The sequence below is a fragment of the Chamaea fasciata genome, unplaced genomic scaffold, assembly GCF_029207755.1.
Source record: "Chamaea fasciata isolate MVZ Bird 193981 ecotype frontalis unplaced genomic scaffold, bChaFas1.0.hap1 SCAF_10, whole genome shotgun sequence".
In the NCBI taxonomy this organism is placed as follows: Eukaryota; Metazoa; Chordata; class Aves; order Passeriformes; family Sylviidae; genus Chamaea; species Chamaea fasciata.
The window spans coordinates 26,113,948-26,135,198 of NW_027094095.1; the positions used below are offsets into that span (position 1 = coordinate 26,113,948).

General features: G+C 42.1%; 1 protein-coding gene across 1 annotated transcript in view; it reads right to left on the reverse strand.

The window, feature by feature from the left end:
* Positions 1-1,846, reverse strand: part of AGBL4 (AGBL carboxypeptidase 4) — an 882,078-nt gene extending 880,232 nt beyond the window's left edge. Inside the window, 2 exon segments of the mRNA XM_066192785.1 lie at positions 1,746-1,800; positions 1,802-1,846. Coding sequence (XP_066048882.1) covers positions 1,746-1,800; positions 1,802-1,846 — 100 coding nt within the window.
* Between the last annotated feature and the right edge of the window lie 19,405 nt (positions 1,847-21,251).

Genomic DNA, 21,251 nt, shown 5'->3' on the forward strand with positions numbered 1-21,251 from the left:
GAAGCTGAAACACAACATTTATAAGACAATAACTGATTAGTCAGCTGCAATGGTCAGAAGTGGGAAAAGTTCTGGGCAGGGTTAAAATTAAAAAGCAAATACTGTGAAGCTTCAGGTTTAACTAACACAGCAGAGAACACAATGTACATTAACCTGGAGATAGTATGGAAGTTACATTCCATGCTGAAGTTACTGACAAGGGCAGGAAAGAGGTGGCAGGAAAGCTGACAAAGTCCAGTGGCCACTGGAGATCTGTTCCCTGATTCATAGCTCAGGCAGAGCTCATCACCTGTGCTAGCAGTGTTGCAGTGTGCAGAGGATGAAAATAATCACCTGTCTCATGGACAAGTTCAACACATAGTGAACTTCACAGTGTTTTGCCACGGGTTCATGGACAGTATGGCTGAACACAGGGAGTTCAAGAACCATATGGACAATCCATTTAGATGCAGACTCTGTAGTATCATTTCCCAGAACACAACAGCATTTGACATACTTATCCTTTTTTTTCACCTTAAGTGGCCCAAAAATCCAAGATCAGTTCTATGGGTAATGCATATTCATTTGGAGCCACTTCGGAGGCTGAAAAGCAGAGGTACAGCAGCTAACACAGCAGGCTGGGAAAATGAACTCCTGGTTCAGGAACCCAGATAATTTATGTATGGTACTGTGGAAGATTAAATATTCAGGAATACTGTCATCTTTGTTCCATCTTCCAAATGTTAGCGTCTCTAATTTTTGTAATAAATTTTGAGGGCTTTTGTTTTCACATGGATTGGAAAAGACCTTAACGGTGTTTTGTTACAACAGGAAAGACCCCTTATACCTAGAGGGTCCTTATCATTTATGAGGAGACACAAAACTTCAGTTTCACCATAGTTAAAGCCATTGTTAATACATCCTGAATAGGAAGAATAACATTTGGCACCTTCCTTAAAGAAATCCTCAGTAACAGTGTAAGGGATGGGAGCTGTCGGGTGTGCTGCTCGCTGTCCCTCTGCAGTCTCCGGGTACTTTACACCTCCCAGACAGGTCAAGCAGCACCTGCAGGTAAACCCGCAAGCTGCCAGCCTTGTTCTGCAGTTTCAGTTCCAGACCTGTGTCTTCACGTATTACTTTTCCATGCTAATTCACGCAGGCGGTCGTTTCTTGTGTAAGGGGAGCTCCTCTGCACCGCCGGTTTGCTCTGCTCTTCGCCACCGCCACCTTTGCCCCTGTGCGGGAGGATGGAGCAGAGTGCGGGAGGATGGAGCACGGTGCAGGAGGATGGAGCACGGTGCAGGAGGATGGAGCACGGTGCAGGCTGCCCCATCATCTGTCTCCTCCTCTGCCCCGCCGGGGCTCTGCCCCGCAGCGCCGGCCAGGTGAGCCGGCCTCTGGCCCTCGCACCTTCCACCCCACAGCGGGTCAGTCCCGCTCAGGCAGGCCTGGAACGCGGGGGGCTTTTCCCTCTCTACCTGCCTGAAGGAGCTTTCCCCACAACCACCTTATCCCTGGGAAGACTCTCCTCATCCCCCAAGGGAAGGGGCTTTGCCCTTCGTCACAGCTCCCCGGGCAGAAGCCTCTGCCGTGGTCCCTTCACCACCTCAGTGCCCTCGGCCAGAGGTGCTCCCCCCCGTCTCCCCGAGGAGAAGGGCTCTGTCTCCGCACTCCGCTGCGAGACAGGCCCCCTCTACCGCCAGAAGCCCCTGGAGAAGGGGGGCTCCCCCTCTCCCCCCGCCCAGGCGACTGCGGCTGGCACTGACCCGTCTCTGCCGTCCTGCTCCTCTCCGCCATATTTGTTGTCATCCCGCCACCCCCCCCAACGCCGCCCGGCCGTCGCCATGGCAACGCGCGTCACGGCCATGGGGGAGCCCCGCGCCCGCCCGACATGGCGGCGGGGCTGATGCCCCCCCCCGGGGACAGCCTGCCCGGGGAGAGTCTTCCCTGCGAGCGGCTTCCCGGGCTCGTCCTGCCCGGAGAAAGCCCTTCCCGGGAGCGCCTGGCCGGGGACGGCCTGCGCGGGAAGGGGCGTCCACTCCCATCCTCGCCCAGCCCTGCGGCCGCCGCGGTGGTGGCGGGCGGGGCGTGAGCGGAGCAGCGCCGGCCGCCCGCCCCTCACGCAGCACGGCTGCCTCCCGCACGGCCGCGCCCGCCGCGCCCCGCCTCCCGCGGCCGCTGTTCGCTGGCGCCGCTCGGATGGGGAAAGCGGGATTCGTTTTCCGCTCCCTGGTGGCTGCCCGCCACTTCGGCAATTGCCGTCACTGCGCCCCGGGGGACGGGGCTGTGCCGGTAACCGGAGCTCCTCCCGGGGGCTCGTGCCTGCCTGTGGGAGTCGACGTGGGCTCGAGGTGCTCACAGGGCGATGAGGAGGAGAGGCTTGTTAGCACAGGGTATCAGTTAGGTTGGAAAAGACCTCTGAGATCATGGAGTCCAATCTAAGACCAAACACCACTATGTCAACTAGACCATGGCATCAAGTGCCACGTCCAGTCTTTAACACCTCCAGGGACGGCCTCCATTGCCTCCCTGTGCGGTCCATTCCCACGTCCAACCACCCCTCCTGTGAAGAAATTCCTCCTATTGTCCGATGTCCTGGTGTTACTGAGGTGCATGTCCCCCTCCACACAGCTCAGCGGGGGGATAGAGGGGCTGTGTGGGTTCAGGGTCTCTGTCGCCCCAGGGAAAGGGAGCACATCCCTCCTGCTCCGATTGCAGCCTCATGCGCTGAGGTGCAGCACCGGCAGAGATGGCCAACTCATGTGTGCGTGACTGCCCCATCCTGCCCCAAGACTCAGCAGGTGAGTCTGGTCATGTGGCAGTTTATGTCAACTTTTATTTTATTTTTTTTTTAATTTCTTAAGGCAGCCCAGTGGGGAGCTTCATTATGTGTGTGAGTGTTGCCCGTCTGTCTCCTTGCCCCAGCCCCAGCAGGTGAGCCTGACCATATGGCAAATGCAGTGCTGGGGACGGGAGGGCTTCTGTGTGCGCGTGTTGGCGGGCCCGCTGGGTGACACTCACCATGTGGCAAACACGGCGATGAAGGCTCTGGTGCACAGGGGCTAATTATGTGTGTGAGTCCCGGGGGACCCGGCAGGCTGGGTGTGATCATGCGTGTCTCACTAATGCTAAGGCGCAAGCTCCATTGTGCATCCTCTGCGCAGACAACTCCAGCCTCTCAGAAGCGAGGCTGACCACGGGACCAGCGCAGTGTTACAAGCACAAGCATCAAGACTCTTGTTTATGTGGATACGCAGGCAGACATGGGGCTGAATGCACCCGAACCAGGTGGCTGTCAAAACTCTGAAACAGGGAGTTCACAGAAATGCTAAGCAATGGAAGCAGGCAGGACTGTGTTTATGGTTATGCACACACTCAGGTGTTTGCTTCCTCAGATCTAGTAAATTAATGTAACCACTTCCTAGTGACCGGTGACTAGTCAGGGAAATAATCCGAGATTAAAAATTGAGGCACGCAAAATTGTATCTTTCTCCATCTGAGTTCTGTTATTTAAACAACACTTTACCTCTTTGTCTTCCTACCTAGTATGTGCCTTTTCTGGTCCAGTTCAGCTCCTCTTAACAACACTCACATGGATAATACCTACAGGTTCTACATGCTTAGATTTTTCTGTGGGGTCAGTTGCTTCCTTTCTCCCTGGAAAAGGGAAAGCCTGCTTCTTTTTGCAGCCTTGTTTATTCTTCTTTCAGTTCATAGCTCTCTGGTTATTTTTGCAGTATTTATTTTCATGGTTTCACTTCCTTTACTGTTTCCTTTCTTTTTCAGTGGCACTTAGGCCTCTTTCCTTTATCTATTTCTCTTTGCTCTCAGTATCTTACTTTAGTATTATATAAGCTAATTGAATGTTACTTTAGCCACATTCCTGTTCCATGATGAAATACCTGCCTGAAGTGGTGTACCAAGGGGGCTTTGTGCTGGGGTTGGAAGATACACCCTTGCACAGGAGAATGTTGGAGGCCATCTACATCTGAGCTCTGCAAAAATATTTTCTAGACTTTCCCCTCTGCAGTGTTTATAAACTATAGGTGGTCACTCGCATACAAAAGAGGTGGATTTGTCTCGCTGCTGACAGTGAGCTACACTAAGTGCACACACCCTCACAGACACATTCTTTCCCTTACAGCCTTGCTCCAAGCCAGCAAATCACCCAGGCCTTCTGCTCTTCCTTATTTATTGCTGGGCAAATGATCCTGGGACTTCCCTCTTCAGAATATGCCACATATACTCTGATCTTTCTCTTCTTTCTTTTATGTTCCCTGGTAGCCATGTCCCATCCCAACTCTCCTTCAAATAATTTCTCATAGTATTGATCTCTTCATTCCTTTACTTGATATTTTTTTCATCTTTTTTAGATCTTAAACAGTTCTGTCCAAGTTTGCAGCTCTAGTCTGGTTTCTTACCATGTCCCCACATCCCCTTATTCCCTTTGTTCTACTTTTTATTCCAGCTTTAGTGTCCCCTCATCCATATTTCATTCCTATCTATTAATACCCATATAGCATTTTTCATCTGTAAATTTCTAAGAATTAAGTGCCTGTGGAGAGACCTTCCATATCTGTTCTTCGGGTGACCTCTTTATTCACATTTCTCTGAGACTCGCTTCTATGGTGACCACAAATACTAATCCAAAGGCCTTTTGCATCAAATTGCCAGCCGATTAACTCAACTCAAATACCTGCAAGAAGTTCTATTGAAATCAGAGACATTTTGGGGGAAAGCACTTTTTCCAGTCAAATTATCTCTTCTGAGTTAACACACTTGAAAAACCTAGAAATGCCACACTCATTTTTTTAGTCTGAGTTTAATGCTATGTTATAGTCACCTCACCAAGCTGAAGTGGTGTTAAATATAGATGATATGCAGTCTTTCCAAAAACAGTAAGATAATTTGACAAGAGAGAACTAGAAAGTTCATAGAAAAAGTTCTTTAGGAAATAGATAACTGAATGGTGTAACTCAGATCAGGGCTGAAGAATGAGGGAAATGGTTTTCAGGAGCAGCAGCTGCTTATTACTTGTGCAGTTTTAGAGCACCTGAGAACATGTTGGGGTTGTCATTAGTACAAAGAGGCTTTTTGGCCCCAACAATCTGATTTTGAACATTACAAAACAACAAAGAATAACAGAACACTGTTGCAAGACACTGATGCCCCGGTTATCCTCACATTTGCTGCTTCAGCCCTGTTCCTTCTTCCAGCGCGTCCCCCCGCCCCCTTCTGCATCTTGGCAAGCAAGAGCTGCCTCACTTCTGTGGCTCTTTGCAGCTTATTCCCACCCCATCATCTTTTAATAGCCTATGGAGAAACCAACGGCTTCCCCCCACACATTTCATTCAGTAATAACTCTCTACTTGTTACATTTTCAAACCAGCACCTTCATGCTTTCCCTCGCTGCTGCTTCGCACTCCCACTCACCTAATTTTCCTCCTTCAAATCCCTCCCTAAAAATCTCCTCTGCTGTGATGTCTACTGAAGGAATGATAATGAATCGTCAGCTCTGTGCCAAGATGAGTGTCTGTCATGGAGACTGGTCTGATGTGTTGGGCAGCCACTGCTTGTGTGGGACTGGCAGTGCCTTGAAGGAGCCCCTCTTTTCACTCTGCTCATTATGGGTCCTGGGATGGGCCCTTGAAACTCGTTATATAAGCAAACAAAAATAAATTGAGGCAATCGAAATAGAAATGGAAATGCTGGCCAAAACCAGGAAGATTAGACAGTATTTCAGTTATGATTCATCAGCTTAGGTAAATTTACATAAAAATTAATGTGACTGACAACTCCCTTCATTACAAACATTGAGAAATGAATTATTTTTCTAAATACAGATTTCTGCCATTTCTCTACTTATTTATAATCTATAAGGACTTGAGGAGTATGCTTTACTTTTTTTATCTGTGCTTGTATTTGAAACATTAGATATTCTATTGTTTGTTTATCTTTAGTTTGCAGCCTGCAAGGCTGTGGTGATTAAAGAACATAGGAAAGAATAATAACACAAGAGCAAAGACTTGAAAGAAAAAAAGATTCCCGATCACTTATTTTTTTAACATGAGGATAATTCAAATATGTTGAAAATCGAATGATTTGTGTTATACATTCAATACTTCTGATTCAGCTAGAGGCGGCTGCTGTCAATACATGTCTGTCGAAACCCCAAAGATCTTCCAAGAAAATCAATAAAAATCCAATTTTACAATCCTGATATTTTCAGTGTTTAAAAAATTGGCCAAAAAATGCCCTTTCTTATACATTACAAAAAAGCCAGTAAGGTGCATTATTGATTTTTCACAAATCGTTTGTAAGTGACTCTTAAGTCTGGATGAGAAGGAGAAGATGGAGCATTAGCACGAGTTTTGCATGCATTTCACACCACATGCATGGTGCAACTTGTGGGTCTTACTCATTGGGATTTAAGAATCCAGGTGTAATTGTACAGAAATCACATAATTACTCTTTTTTTGTATCCCTTTCTTCATGTAGATTAAAGTAGTGCAAGTATTCAAGTATACTTCAATTGTGACTGCTGTCAGAGAAAAGGCCATAAAAATGGTTCTGATACAGACAGGGCATCAATGGTGGCTCTGCAAGCAGAGCAGACACAATCCAAATTTTAAAAGAAGGGGGGAAAAAAAAGAAAATCAAAAGTCTGGTCAGAGTTTTTCAGCCAGGTTGTTATGGTCTGGTGGATTCAGAGAGAAAATTAAATCTGATAAAGAAAGAAAAAGCCAAAATGAAAAACCAAAGCCCAGACTGAGGTAGCAAAATTGAAGTGAATTTTAAACTATGCACACATAGTGGAGGAATCCTGTAATCTTATTATTGTAACCTTGATCCATTCGTTCTCCTAGCATTTATTGCTCTCATTAGTTATGTAATATCTGAAATCACACTGTAAATTTTTTTTGTGTCAGGACAGTATCTTTAATGTATTCTGAACATGCCTAGTATAATTAGAGAGCTTTATACAAAAATAATATTACCTGCTGGGGTTTTTTTCTGTATTATTTCTAAGCATAGGAAAAATTTAAATGCAGCAAGTCTGGAAAGGTCAAACTGAATCTCCCCTCATTCTGTGCGTGATTTCAGAAATAATCAAAAAGTTGTGCTGCGATAACTGATATGAACACTATCTGATATGTGACACTATCATCACAAAACTTGGATCAATTTGTGCCCATGCAGGCAAAGCATCATCTCATTTCACACCTGAAAATATTTTTTTTAATTCTACGTTTTATAGATGTTTTGAACTGTTTGTTTCTAACGGTTTGTTCTCACGGATGGGCACCAATATTGTGTAATTACACAGAGACACTGTCAGCCCAAAGGAACCAGGCTGCAAACAATAACTGCAGGGAAGGTGAACAACTTGTGCCTTCGGGATATGGAATGCTACCTTGCTTTTCCACTCTTCCACAAGCACTTCTGGGTTTGTAAAAGCCAGGGATCACCAACGTGTAGAGCTCTCTCAGGTGCACATCTTGCTCTTTCAGTGTCCCTCTAAGCCAGGCAGGGCTGACAAGGACTTGGCTGCCAGCGTGCACTTCCACCCTGTGTTTGACTGGGAAAGGGTAGGAAGATCAGTGCCAGCCACCTGCATGCAGAATGGAAAAAGAAATGTTACCCAAGGCCATGAGTAAACCCTTGCTATTACAAAACTGAGACTCTGAAATTCTCTCCAGGAAATAACCTTCATTTTTAAGTTCCTGTCAGAAAGGTATACACATGTACGTGATAAAAGTGCACTTTGTCTGGGAGAGGTGAAGGGCTATGTCAGTTCTCCTGGGATTTGAGCCCATGGATCAAGATGGTTTAGAATTTCAAACCCAAAGAATAATGCTAAGCTAGAATTCTGTGCCACTTAGAGGAGCCCAAAGAGTTCTTCTACACTGGAACCCTGGAATTCCCTGGAAGCCCTCAGTGGGGAGAGGGCTTTCCAGGGGGTTCTAATTGTGTAGCTGCTAAACACGGTCTGTAACTTGACAGAACTTTCCAATGGGTCTACAGGATCCTGATCCAGTCCTGGTGGCAAAGATGACTACACCTAAACTTAGAAATTAAAATATATGCCTGTGTGAAGCTTTAATATACTTACTGGAAATATTTAATATCTAAGTATTAGTTTTTTATTAATATTCCAGTATTATTATGGAAATTGTCCAGACTCAGTCCCGTGTCTGTTTGTACAGATGCATTTTATGCATTGTACTTTAATCATCTATAAACTTTACAGTTCTCTGCTATCTTTTAAACTTTTTCAGTATCTACTCTGATAAAATTATTTTAATGTAGCCAATGAACATCTGGAGAAATGAGAGAGGTACAATGAGAACTTAATTTTGGATTAACAATTGTTTACTGTCTTGAAACTGATGATTTGGCCCTCAACTCTAATTTAATTCTTTAGAGAAAAGAAGAATTCATAATGAATTTAGGAACCGTGTTAAATTCCATACTTATAAAATAAATCCATGATTTCTCAAGGTTCCAGTGGCACAGAAAAAGGAGCAGCAAATCTCTGAGAGACAATCACTACATGTAGCAGCTGGGAGAGAGGAGGTAAAGTGAAATGGCAGGAATTTACTTGAGACTGCAATAAGCTTATGTTCACTAACACATGGCAACTAATACACGACAAAATCCCAGTGCAGAAAGGCCATTTTTAGTTTTCACATTTGTTAGCAGATCATGGTAAACAGTTGGCTCACCCTAATACGCACTTGTCTTCCCTAGCATTTTTTTCTCACACTAAGTGGCAAGGATCTCTCTTTTGCTCCTATCACATACAAGTCCTAAAAGTACTCAGATAGGAGTGGAGGAGATCTGTGCCAATGTCAGCCACATGGATGAACAATGATGGATTTATTCCTTTTAGGAATCCAAGGAATTATCTCAGGGGCTGCAAGCTGATTGCCTTTGATAGCTAAGTTTTTGTGAGGGCTTGAGTCCAATGCACTTAATGACTTGAGACTGTCAGCCCTTGAGGTCCTGGTTCACCTTTCCCCTTCAATGGAACATTGCTGCCCTCCCAGTAACTCCATAAGCCCTTCAGTGCCACCAGAACAAGTCCTTGTAGTGCAAAATATTATCAACATTTGCCTTTAATAATAGTACAATAAGGAAAACTCAAGCCCATAGCAGCACTCCATCAGCTTAGGAAAGGGATAAGAACACGTTAGACCCATTCTCTGTGGAATCCAGGGTACATAGTAAAGCAAAATAGGGGACCTACGAAGGCCAACAACCTTCCTTCAAGAATACAAAAAATAGAGTTGTTCAGTGAATCTAGTCCTAAATACTACCTGCTATGGCAAAATTATGAGAACTCAGGAGAAAAAGATCATTATGCCCCTAAGGACAATGTCATTTCTGATGATGGTCCACAAGATGATCAGGGATTAGTGCTCCCCACACAAACTCCAGTCTGACTATGGTTAGACAGGCAGAGACCTGGCTTTAGTGGTGCTGGAGAATCATTACACCAAGGCCACATTCACAGTAACATTTCAAAATCACTATTTTATGTGTTTGGAGACATGAAACACACTGCATCTTTTCTTTAATCTCTCCGTTTCATCCAAGTAATACAAAATTCTAGATATTCCTGAACACCATGATTACCGAAATTGTTTCCCTTGTTATAATAGCAGTGCTGAGAAGTGAATATCCAGTAAGACATAATCATACCCAATTATCTGTCCTCAACCTTGAACCTAGAGTCTGTAGAAAAAATTACATGAACTTTTTTAAGGCTTGTATCCATATTATTTTCTGCATTCTAAAGCTTCAGAGACCCTTCCAGCCTGCAAACTTTCTGCCCCTCACTGCAATTTGACCCTACAGATGATAAAAAACTCTTCAAATTAAGATCTTAAGGAAATGAATGGGTATATATGTATCTGATCAGAATCTGCAGAAATAATTTAATGTAATTACTAACTAATCCATCTTGAAATCAAGGACAATTTAAAAATTAAGGCACTAATATGAAATTAGAATCACTTGAAGTTTGGATGAAGGAAGTACACAGTAAGAAATGTGGTTACATTACCATGTTTATCTTCTAAATGAAGATACTTGGTGAAGCACAGATGGGCTACTTCATTTCGTAATCCTCTGACCCATAAGGATTGGCACTGAGACAGCGTTCCCACTAATACATCTCTCACTCCATACTTCTTCACGTGGCATTGAAATACTACATTTGGGAACTCATTGACTCATTTAGGAGGGCGGCTGCTGTACCAGAGAAAGGAAGCTGATTTCCTTTTCATAATTTGAGCACACATAAAAGGAGTGGCAACTTAGGAATCAGCTCTTAGAAAAAGTACCTGGAACAGAAAAGTGCTTAAAATCTTACCTGCCAGAAAGTAATGTTCCATTATATGGGAGAAGGGAAGCTCAATACTGAGGATCCAATTAAGGAGAGGGCACAGCAATGGCCAGGACAGCTAATCTTGACCATTCCTGAAACTGTGCCAAAATTGTAATGAGGAGTAGAGTTGCTCACAAGCCAGGCACAGTATCTGCACCTTGACAATGTCTGTAGAGGAGGGCTTCCAAGAACATTCCAGCTTTGCTTAAAATTCTGTGCTGGAGTCTGCAGGATTGGACACTGCAGCAGTGACCCCATCAGCCACCTGAAGTTACACCATCCTGATGAGGTCATGTGTGACTTAGCAATCACTTAAGGATTCTGCAATAGCACAAGAAACTGATTTGGATTCTCAAGTCCCAGCCTTGCCCATCAGGACCTTCCTCCCATACAGAAAACAAGAGCCTTTAAGAGGAGTAGCTGCAGCCAGTCAGCAAACCAGAAAGTAACAGAACTGTGGGTAAAGTGTCCCAGAGTGTGGCATGGCACCCTGACAGAGATCCACACAAGAGGCACGACTAAAGGAAATAGGAAATGTAAGAATAGATGCTATTTAATTAGGACCTTCACAGAAAAGCATCTGGTATGACTGGTTAAGAGGAAGTCTTCACTTGGGCAACATTTATTGAGATACAAACAATGTCCAGTTGTAAATGCTAATTAAGCAGCAGGGCTAAGGTAACTGAGTTTTGCCTGCCTGACTAAGATGTAAGGTTTATAATCCATGCTCTTATGGGACAACTGTGAGAACAAATAATTGCATATCCAAAAAGTCAGTTATGCCCTTCTTTTTGTAATGACATGCTCCAGAGGTCAGAGAGTACTTTAAGCACATAGCCACCTTTTGATAGAGATTGAAGCTGGATTGCTGATCAGTGTTTGTGAGGAAACTGGCGGTGGTGTCCGGTGGTGTCTTATGTGACCCTCCACCACCAAGCTCTAGGCACCCTCATGCCCTTTGGTTTCAGCAAACAAATTCTCTTGATTTTGAGCCATGTCACCCATAACAGTTCCTCTAGAAACTCATATCACTGACCATGTATTGTTTCAAAATGTCCTTTCAAGGAAAGTTCACTCACAAGTTTTGGTGATAGTTATATATATAGTTTGAACTAATGCAAATTCCATGGCAAGTACACATCCATGTAGCTACAAATTCATATTGCAAACCCATATTGCAGAACTTCTTCAGACATGCTGCAACGGCTGCAGCCTGGCTTTACCTCACCTCCCCAGGTTGCCTCCAGGTTATTCACAGACAAGCCTGGACCTTCTGCAGCATCTCCAGCATCCTTTCTCCTTGGCAGCACAATATCTGCCATTGCAATCCCTTCAAAGACAGTCTCCATAACAAAGAAAATTCTGATTTATTAACTTTCTTCTTGCTTATCTTCCTTGCACTGTTGGAATGACCTAATGCTGCAAATGGGAAGGAAAATGAGAGGTTTAGAGGGCAGTCATACAGAATCATAGGACATCTCAAGTTGGAAGGTACCATAAGGATCATCGAGGCCAGCTCCCTGCTACTTGCATGACTCCAAATCCATGTGACTCAGAATTTCATCTTCTGTGAAGAGAGAGGGATGTTTGCCCTTGAATACCATTCCAGGCATTAACATAATCTGTGGGCTAAGAAGCCCCATTTGTCACATATGATGAAAAACTGAAATAGAGAATCTCCCATGAAGAGCCCTCTTCCAAACCAGTGACATCCACAGGAGCTTTATGTCTTTAATGTGAACACCATTAAAGCTTTTTTTAAAACAGTTATCATGACACAGTAGAGTTATCATGACTACAGTGCATTTGCTGCACTTTTAAACCACAGCCCTCAAATAATATGAATTCTGTGGGAAGGCTGCAGACTGAGCAGTGACAGACAAATGCACTGACACCTTAAGTTAGTTTATAGCCTTTTAAAGTGCACATAATTTTCTCACAAACTAAATACCTGCAGCAAGTGGAAAGCCTAACATTGAAAACCTGTAATTTTTTAAAAGTTCATAGCCTCTAGCAATATATTAAAATGAGCAGTAGGTATAAAACTATGCTCAAAACCTTAAATGTTTTCACAAGAATTTTTACTTTTAATAATTTAATTTATTGCATTTTAGGTTTGAAAGTAGCAAGGACAATTTCAAACGAAAACTTCAAAAACAATATATAACCAAAGACTTTTTCAGGATGAAAGAACACGTGTAAGGAGGATCAAGACCCTACAGTGAGATCAGCTATTAGCTAATTAAATATGTGACTAAAATTCATCATTTTAAATAGCAGCCGTATTGATGGTCAGCAATCTGGTAAGCAAACAAATGATAGTGGATTTTTTTTTCATCTCTTCAGAGAGAAACATTTATCTTAATAAGATTCACTGTGCCATAACACACGTGGAATAAGTCAATGTCTACTAATTAAAGGACATTGTAAACCTGATTTTCTAAACAGCTAATTAAAATACGTGGCATCTAACAACAGCCTTTCTTGCAAAATATGCTGTTTAAAATACACATCCCTGGAAAAGTTACTTGTTTTTCTATTCCCTTGTGTTTGCCTATTTAAATGGTTTTTCAAGAAAGGAGGATCTGCTGAGCTGAGGTTCTATTTCTGTACCAAGTTCCATTGATTCACACCCCTGGACTAAGGCAGAAGCCCAGTGATTTGTAGATCTAGAAGGCTATACAAGACAACAAGGACACTAATCCTAAGGGTTTGCTGTTGTTGCTTTTTCAGAGATGACATGACATTCCTCTCTCTGGTTTTTGTGAGGATTTTAGATAGTCCAGATGTTTCTTGAAACTGTAAAATTTTCAAGAAGAAATGTGACTTTCATATTGATGAGAAATCTTTAACCTCCCATTTTATGTATTACATTAGTTTCTCAGAATAAGCAGGCTTCTCTCTTTCTTATTCTGATTCTGTAAGTAGCTTTTTCAAGAGAAAGAAGTTGTTGTAGATCTGTCAGCAAGGCTCTGGGAGTAGGAGGATGTTTGGATTTCCGGCATATTGCAACGCAGTTCTTGGCCACCAGCAAAGCTATGTGTGTGAATCTCATTTTATATCCCTTGTTTGCAATACCACATATTTTAAGAGACATTTGAAATAGTCTCTGTACTCCTAATCACAAATGATTCCCTAAAAGATGCTGAGAAGGCAAAATACAAACCTTTACAGGACTCGTGTCAAGACAGAAAGTGGATGAAATGATGCTGTCATGGAATTAAAATATAATCAGCTGTATCTTGAACAATTTAGTCTGTGCTCAAAGTTCTTAGCTCAAATCAGCTTATTGTTTGTTATGTTTGTTTTTCTCTCCCAATTCAGATTGTCATTTTCTATGACATACCTTTTACATTAAACCATTAGCCAGCTAATCTCATTGGCCAATTTTTAAATCTATATTAAAATGTATTTTTGCAGTGCAGAAACCTGAGACAGTGGACTACAAACTGTGACTAATTTCAAACCTGGAAGTATGCAGAGCTCATCTTCAATTCCTATTTGCATTTTTTTTTCTCTTAAGATCACCCGAGTCACCACTCCCACCATTTCCCCTTCTTTTCTATCCTCGACCAACACAAAGAAAACATCATTTTCCCAGCCAAGGCATATGCAACATCCTTCAGAATGCGTCAGAGCAGATCCCTCTTCAGCCAGAGGAATCACTGTGTTAATATGAAGTCCTTCCTGCCCAGCAGCACAGAACAAGCTTGGAATCACCAATCACATTTTTTATTCTCCAGCAAAGAGGTGATTTTAGCATTATGTTACCTAATATATTCTAAACATTTTCCTTTCATGTACCTGTGCCCTTTTTGGGCAAGCACCCAGGTCCCCCTCCCAAATTATGACAGCTCAGTGACTGGCCAGAGGCTTTGGCAATCTTATAGGGAACAATGACTTGAAACCAAACCTCTCTCTTGCAAATAATTCCAGAATAAAATGTAACTGAGGGCTGTATCAACAATGACTTAGGAGGGCAAAATATGTTTTACTTCTCTCTAGCTCTCTGCATTCTTCAGTGTTAACAGGAGTTAAAACCTAGTTTACTCATTAATCAGGTATGAATCAAAGAAACTCAGGAGATGCTGTTGTTGAGAAAGCAGAATTATTTTCCAACAAACAAGCATTTTTCTCATTCTAACTTCTTTTTAATGGGTATGTATCTTTAATAAACGAACCCATTATTTTGAATTGTATAAAGAAATTTTCATCTGTAATACGGCTCAAACAAAAAATACTAAAATGCTAAAAGCATTTTGGTTTTTTAAATACACATCTAGCATGTTCATTGCCATAATGCAATAATATAAATGCCAAAAAAGTGAATCACTGATATATAATTTTAAAATGCCAGTGATTTCCCAGCTGTCACTGATCTTGGAAAACTTCCCCAGTAGCATGTGGAGATCAATAATTGTTTACAGACTTCTAGTCCCAGTTTGTAAGGAGGGAATCACTGTGGACTATGTCAAATCTTTTAACTGTGAAGTTAAAGACTGGTTTCACACTTAAATCTATCCAAAAGCCCATCATGCTAAAGAAACACAAGAATGATGATCCAGGGAACTACTGCTTGTCCTCTGGGACAACAATGGTGCAAGTCTGCAGGAGCCATTCCTGAAGAAAGAAAGGTGATTAGTAGTATCCAGCATGGATTTTCCAAGGTTTGCCTCACCTGACCAAGCCTAATGACCTTCTGTGATGCCCTGGAAGATGTGCAGACAAAGGCAGAGCCATAGATGTTGCTTACTTTGCCTTCAGCAAGGTCTCTACAGCACACTGGTATCCAAGCTGGAATGTTATAGTGTGGATGGGCACACTGCAACAGGGGTAAAGATCTCCTGCCAGGCCCCAGGAGCTAACAAGTCCTGCTCCACCTGGCAGCACCATTCCTTGGGCATCTCCCCTTAGACCTAAGCCACAGAATATCTGTCAGTGTTCTGAAGGAGAACACAGAGCACAGATTATTTATCCCTTTTTCTTTTTGTAGGATATTTAAGCACTGAAACAGGTACCCCAGAGAGGCTGCGGAATCTCGATCCTTGCAGGCTTTCAAAACTTGGTTGCATCACATCTTCAACAAACTGATGTGATTTCAGTGTTGACCCTGATCTAAACAGGAGTTTGCAGTAGAAAACCTCCTAAAGTCCATTCCAACTGAATGATTCCATGACTCTGAGGAAGAAGTTTTTCCAAGTTTGCCTTTCCCATCTGTCCTGTCCTTAGGTTTTCCCTATATATGTGTTGTTCTGGGCTGAAGTCAAAAGTAGGTAAATTAACATGTCCTCCTCATCCTTGTAGCTGAGAAGCAGGTTTAAGATCAATACCCTGTGCATGCTGATCCCAAATTCCATGGCAACGTTAATGTATCCCATTAGCAGAAAATACCCTTCACTCACTATTTTTCTCTCCTTGCACATATACTGATGTGAAAGCAGGTAAAGAACCTTTCTCTTCTGAATCCAGATGGTTTTCTATTCAATGTTTTTCAGTAAAGGTACTGAAAAATAATTTTCTTTGATTATGTCTCTTTACAGCTTATTCATCAATGTTTTTAGCTATGGTAGATCAATTCTTTTCTGTGCTCATCCATTTCTATTTTGTTTCATCTAATTTTTCATCAGCTGAATCTTTTCCTCATTTAAGTGAAATGAGAGCTAAGTTTCACATGCATCACTGTGTCCCAAGCTCTGAACATTAATTGGATAGGAAACTGTGATGCAAATTGGTAAAAGGGCCTGCTATATCCCAACACTGTAAAGAAATGTGAGTTTTGCACTGTTCTTGTGAAACTCAAAATTTAATTACTCCATGTAGTGAAGTCAAACACACTGAAACTGGTGTCCCTTACAACCTTTCAGAGGTTTCATCTCTTCACAGCTACATTCATACTGCAAACTCCCTGCTTAGCAAATCAGACATTGCAAGCAATTCTCAAAATGAACAGTAACACTGCAGTGTAGTCATTTGTCACAGGATTGCACATTCTAAATGTGACACTATTTAGCAAACAGTAGAAATGTATACTGGAAATGAACCATATATTTTCTCCCTAATTCCTTTAGTAAGAGTGGTTAAACACATTAAGTAGTGCAGTTTCATATCCAAGGTCTTATTTCCAGCGTTATAAAACACTGCCAGAAAGTATTTAAACCTTCTTTGTGTGTATCATCATAAAGAAAAAAGTCTGAATTGTAAGGAAAACTTCCAAACATACACATTTAAAGTGACAACTGAAATTCTCCAAATTTGTGCAACTAAAACAACATAAAATGAATTTTTAAGATATGATATATATATACACAAAATGATTAAGCATGAAAATAGTCAGAAGCCTTTTTGGGGAAACTATAGCATATGTTGGTGGCTTTACCACACACTGAAGCCAAAGACCAACTTCTTTTAAACCCATGAGAAATCCAGTATTTTTTCCTGAGGTGCAGTACCACGTATATCAATAGAGGAAGCAATTTAAACATTTTCAAACAGAAAAAAAAAAAATCTTAAGAGTCCAGAAATATATAAACAACCTACTCTTCTTCTTTATCCTTGTTCTTTTTTTCACTCCTGGCTATGCAAATTAGAAAAAAAGTAGAAAGTTGTGATAGCAGTGGAAGACTCACCAAAATACATTTCAAAACTAAGAAAAAAATATTCAAATTGGTATAAAAAAATCAATAGTTATACTGACAGTTGAAGGCAGAGTGAATACGAAGTCATGTGGCTCTAAGGCCTGATCTTTTAAGCTGCTCCTAATTAAATGCAGCTTTGCTCTTACTGGATGTTAAGAGCTTTCCAGGTTACTGCCCCTATTAAAGGAAAATTAGATACTTATCTGTATGAATGTAGCAAAGTTGATTGAAAAAAGATAATGTGTGAAGACTGTGTTAAAAAATAATATTGCTGATTCATACTAATGTGCTTAGGCATTCTTGAACTCTGATGGTTCATCAGTACCTCATAGTATGGGTCATAATCCTTACCAGATAAATGCTTAATCCGAGATAAATCGTAATAAATCCAAATGAGATTAGACCTTTACCAAAATATCCAATGAGTGGTGTAAAAAACATGTTTGAGTGACTGTGATACATCAGTGGGAGTCACCGACTGAATTCTTTACAGAATAGCAGAGAAGGTGCAATAATACTTAAAAGCAAAGCAGAACTGTTCTGATCAGCACCACTCGGGGGCTGGTGTTGAGTGTTCTTCACCAGCCTCCCTTCTTAACAATATTCCTCTGATCTGTGAGGCTTCATGGTTTACATCAGTGTTCTGTCAAAGTCACCTACTTTCTGAAACAAATGTTTTATTTATCTCCTCCTTCCCACTCCTACTATTGTGAATCCGAATAAAACCTGCAGGAGCCTTAAGGCTAAAACATTCACAGAGATCCACTGGCATTTTCATCCCCTCTGTATTTGGTGGCTTATGATATCAGGTTAACTCATTGAGTATTTACAGTAAAGGACATCTTTGCATAGCATTTTAAAAAATCAAAAAGCCACAGTTACTAAAATTCATGGTGCTGTGATGGAGTAAATGCGTTATGGTTAGAGATGGACAAAAATATAAGAAAAACTGTTTGCTGCTAAAATCTGAGATTGCTATGAAAATCTAGACTCGTTACCTGGAAGAAATTTTGCCTGCCTTTACTTGTGACACAAATATAACCTCCTAACCTGCTAAATGTAAACAAAAAGCTGTTGTGCTGAAAAAAAAGGATTTCAGCTACATTTTAAAGTTTTTTATTCTGTAATAATAAAACCTCCAAGAAATTCTATTCTAAAAAATTGTGTTGCCTTACATCCAGCAATTTAGAGGAAAAATCATTACAAGAAATCACTATTTAATAAATTGCAACCTGAATTAAATTACAGTTGAGAATGAAGCTGCCCATGAAGTCTGAGTTCCATTAGCATTACTGAACATACTCTGAGTCGTGATCTCGGGACATTGACTTCATGGGAGTTTTGACTGTGGGAAGAATTAAAGTTTGTATCTGATGTCCTCAAAAGCCTTTGATGTGTTTATAGCTTTTATAGGTCAGTTGCAAAGATAAGCTTTGTAATGGCTTTCTACACTTACCCTGGAAAAGCACTTACACTCTCTTTCCATTGCTTAAAATACAGAACTATTTACTTCTGACATTTGCTATTTGTTCTAAACACCGTGGTGTGCATTAGCCATGTATCGATTCACAAAGCATCTCCTGAACGGGCAATTTCCTTGCCCTGCTCTGACAGCACAGAGAAGCCACCAGATGTTGTCACCGTCTGACTTGGGCTGTGCTGCCATTTCATCATCGGGGGATGGAGCACAGCTCTGCCCTGGGTGCTGTGACTTTAGCAGTGACCTGGGTAAGTGAGTCCCCTTGGCAGCTCCCACCCCCTCCATCCTACCCAGGTGTCCAAACTCCAGCTGATCCCATTGCTGGGATCTGAGGAGACAAAGGAACGGGGCGGGCAGTGGGAGGAGAACGGTGAGCCAGGTGCTCAGGTAAAGACAGAGACACACAGAGACACCCAGAGACACACAGGTGATCTCTAGTGCAGGTGCAGAATGAGCACTCACGTCCCCTGAGCTGAGACTTCACCTCACTTTCACTGCCTACAACACACGACTCATTTTTCTGAAGGAGAAACGTAAGTTTTTATTTTGGAAGGTGTTTTTATTGATGGTTTTGCCATGTAACTAAGAAATTAAGTAACATAAAAATGAGCTAAATCTTTTACTTTGTGTAGTCTCTAAATTATGCATTAACAGTATTCAGTTATAAGAAACATTCACAATTACTTCCTATTTGAGCAGATCTACCTAGAATTCTCTTTTCAGAATAACTACATGGGTCTTTACACTTCTTAAGGGTACAGAAGACTTTCCTATGACTATATTTGGTTACATTTTTAAGAGTTGGTAGGAATATCCTCTGAATGGAAACTTTCATCATCAAGCCAATGCCACATAATGATCATTAGCTGTACAACTGTGTAGACCTTTCTCTACACCTGTGGAGAAATATTTGCACTGGAACCTGATCCAGTAGGAACTATAAAATGGTAGATGTGTGTTTTTGGAGTGTGAAGTAGTAATTTTTTTTTCCTGAGACCTAAAAAATGTAGGCAAATAACTGGAACCCTGAATAGTGCAGCCTGGGTATGCCACAAATAAAAAAGCTGTGTAAGAGATGTCATTTTCTTGGGTATACAGAGCTCAAAGTGAAACGCTTTTAGAAAAGCTGTTGTCTAATGTGGTGATACCTTATCATTTAATGGATTGATGCCCTTTTCCTGACTGTTGTTTGCAGCTAGACTTCTCCATTTTTAAGAATATAAATACCTCTTCAAAAGTTGTAGAGGCTGGAAGTCAGGAAGGATTTTCCATCATTCTGTCAAAGTAAACACAAGGAAAGTATCCAGCACACCTAAAAGTACAGCAACACTGCTTTGGGTAGGAGAGAATCATTCTGAGACCAGGACTCTGGTTAGGGGCAGATGATTTAATATGAGTGCTGTGAGAAAGTCAAACTTGTTTACAGGAAAAGAATCCTACTTTAGCTTTGTCTGGATTTCTGACAATGACATTTCATATCTTCTCTGTCTAGAATAATTCATGTATTTTAGGGGTTGCCTGCACAGAGTGTATCACAGATCCTTTTCCTATGTGATAGCATGTCTCTAAAACAAGAGGATTTGGACCAAGCTAATAGACAGATGAAGCCAAACAAACAAATTGCTGCTATGCTAATTTCTGAAACAGATGGCTCTGATCCAGCATTTGCTGGGTAATGCAATTCCTTGTCAATCTAACACAGAATCATGCCTGTCTTTCTGTAATCCCGTATGTATAGCGTATAGGGAGGAATCTGGCTCAGGATACTCCACCCACAGCTAAATTTATACACAAAGAACTGAGAATCAAAGTGCATAAACAAGTACAAATTCTGCCATCCTTACTTGAAGTGGAGATTGGACCCTGTTTTGAAGTTTCAGGTATAGATCTTCAGAAGGCCCAAGATGTTCAGTCTTTCCTCACTCTGTGGTAGAAACAACCTTGAAATTAATGCTAGTTGTATAAATGGCTTGCAGCACTGAACTAAACCTGGCAGGCTAGAAGCTTCTATCTTTTAGATTCCAGGTATTTTATTTAAATATCTGAGATTCTGTTACTTTTAACCAAGCTACCTGAAACAAAAATAATTCAGTAAAAATGTAAATAATTTCACACCCAGGTTCCTGACCAGGCCAGAGCTGAGGCTGTGGGTCTAACTCAGCTTGCTCAGACAGTCTCTCTTTGCTGCTGTTACATCTTCATCTAAATTTAGCCTAATGTTAAGAATGACCTACACAGCAAGAAAATAAACTGTTTGAAAAAATATAGGACAAAGCTTATGTCTAAGGAAAAGCTTCCCACAATGTTCTATTTGTGGCACACGATCATACATTTGTGTCACATCATCTTATCCTTTCCTTGAGTGGCAATTGGAAAAGAGGCTTTTTAACCTACTCAAAATTCTTCCTCATGCGTCTTTACGGCCGAGGGTCACGGACCCAGTCAGAGGCAGGGGGAAGCACCTGCATGGTGGAGACGAGCACAAACCTCACCCTGCCCGCCGCCCTTCATTAATTTCCATTCCCACACCGGGAGCCACCTGGGAGGGAGCGGACCCTCCTGGGTGCGTTACCCCGGCTCCCGGCCCTTCCCTCCCGGCATCCCCGCTTGGGCCTCCGCTCCCCACACGTGTGCTCTCTCCGCGGCCAGGGCTGGCCCCCGCACCCCGCACAGCTGCCGCCGGTCCCGCGCGCCATAAGGGCGCTCCCCGCGCCGCCCTCCGCGGCCCCTCGAGCGCTGCCGGCGGGTCCCGGCGGTGGCGCCG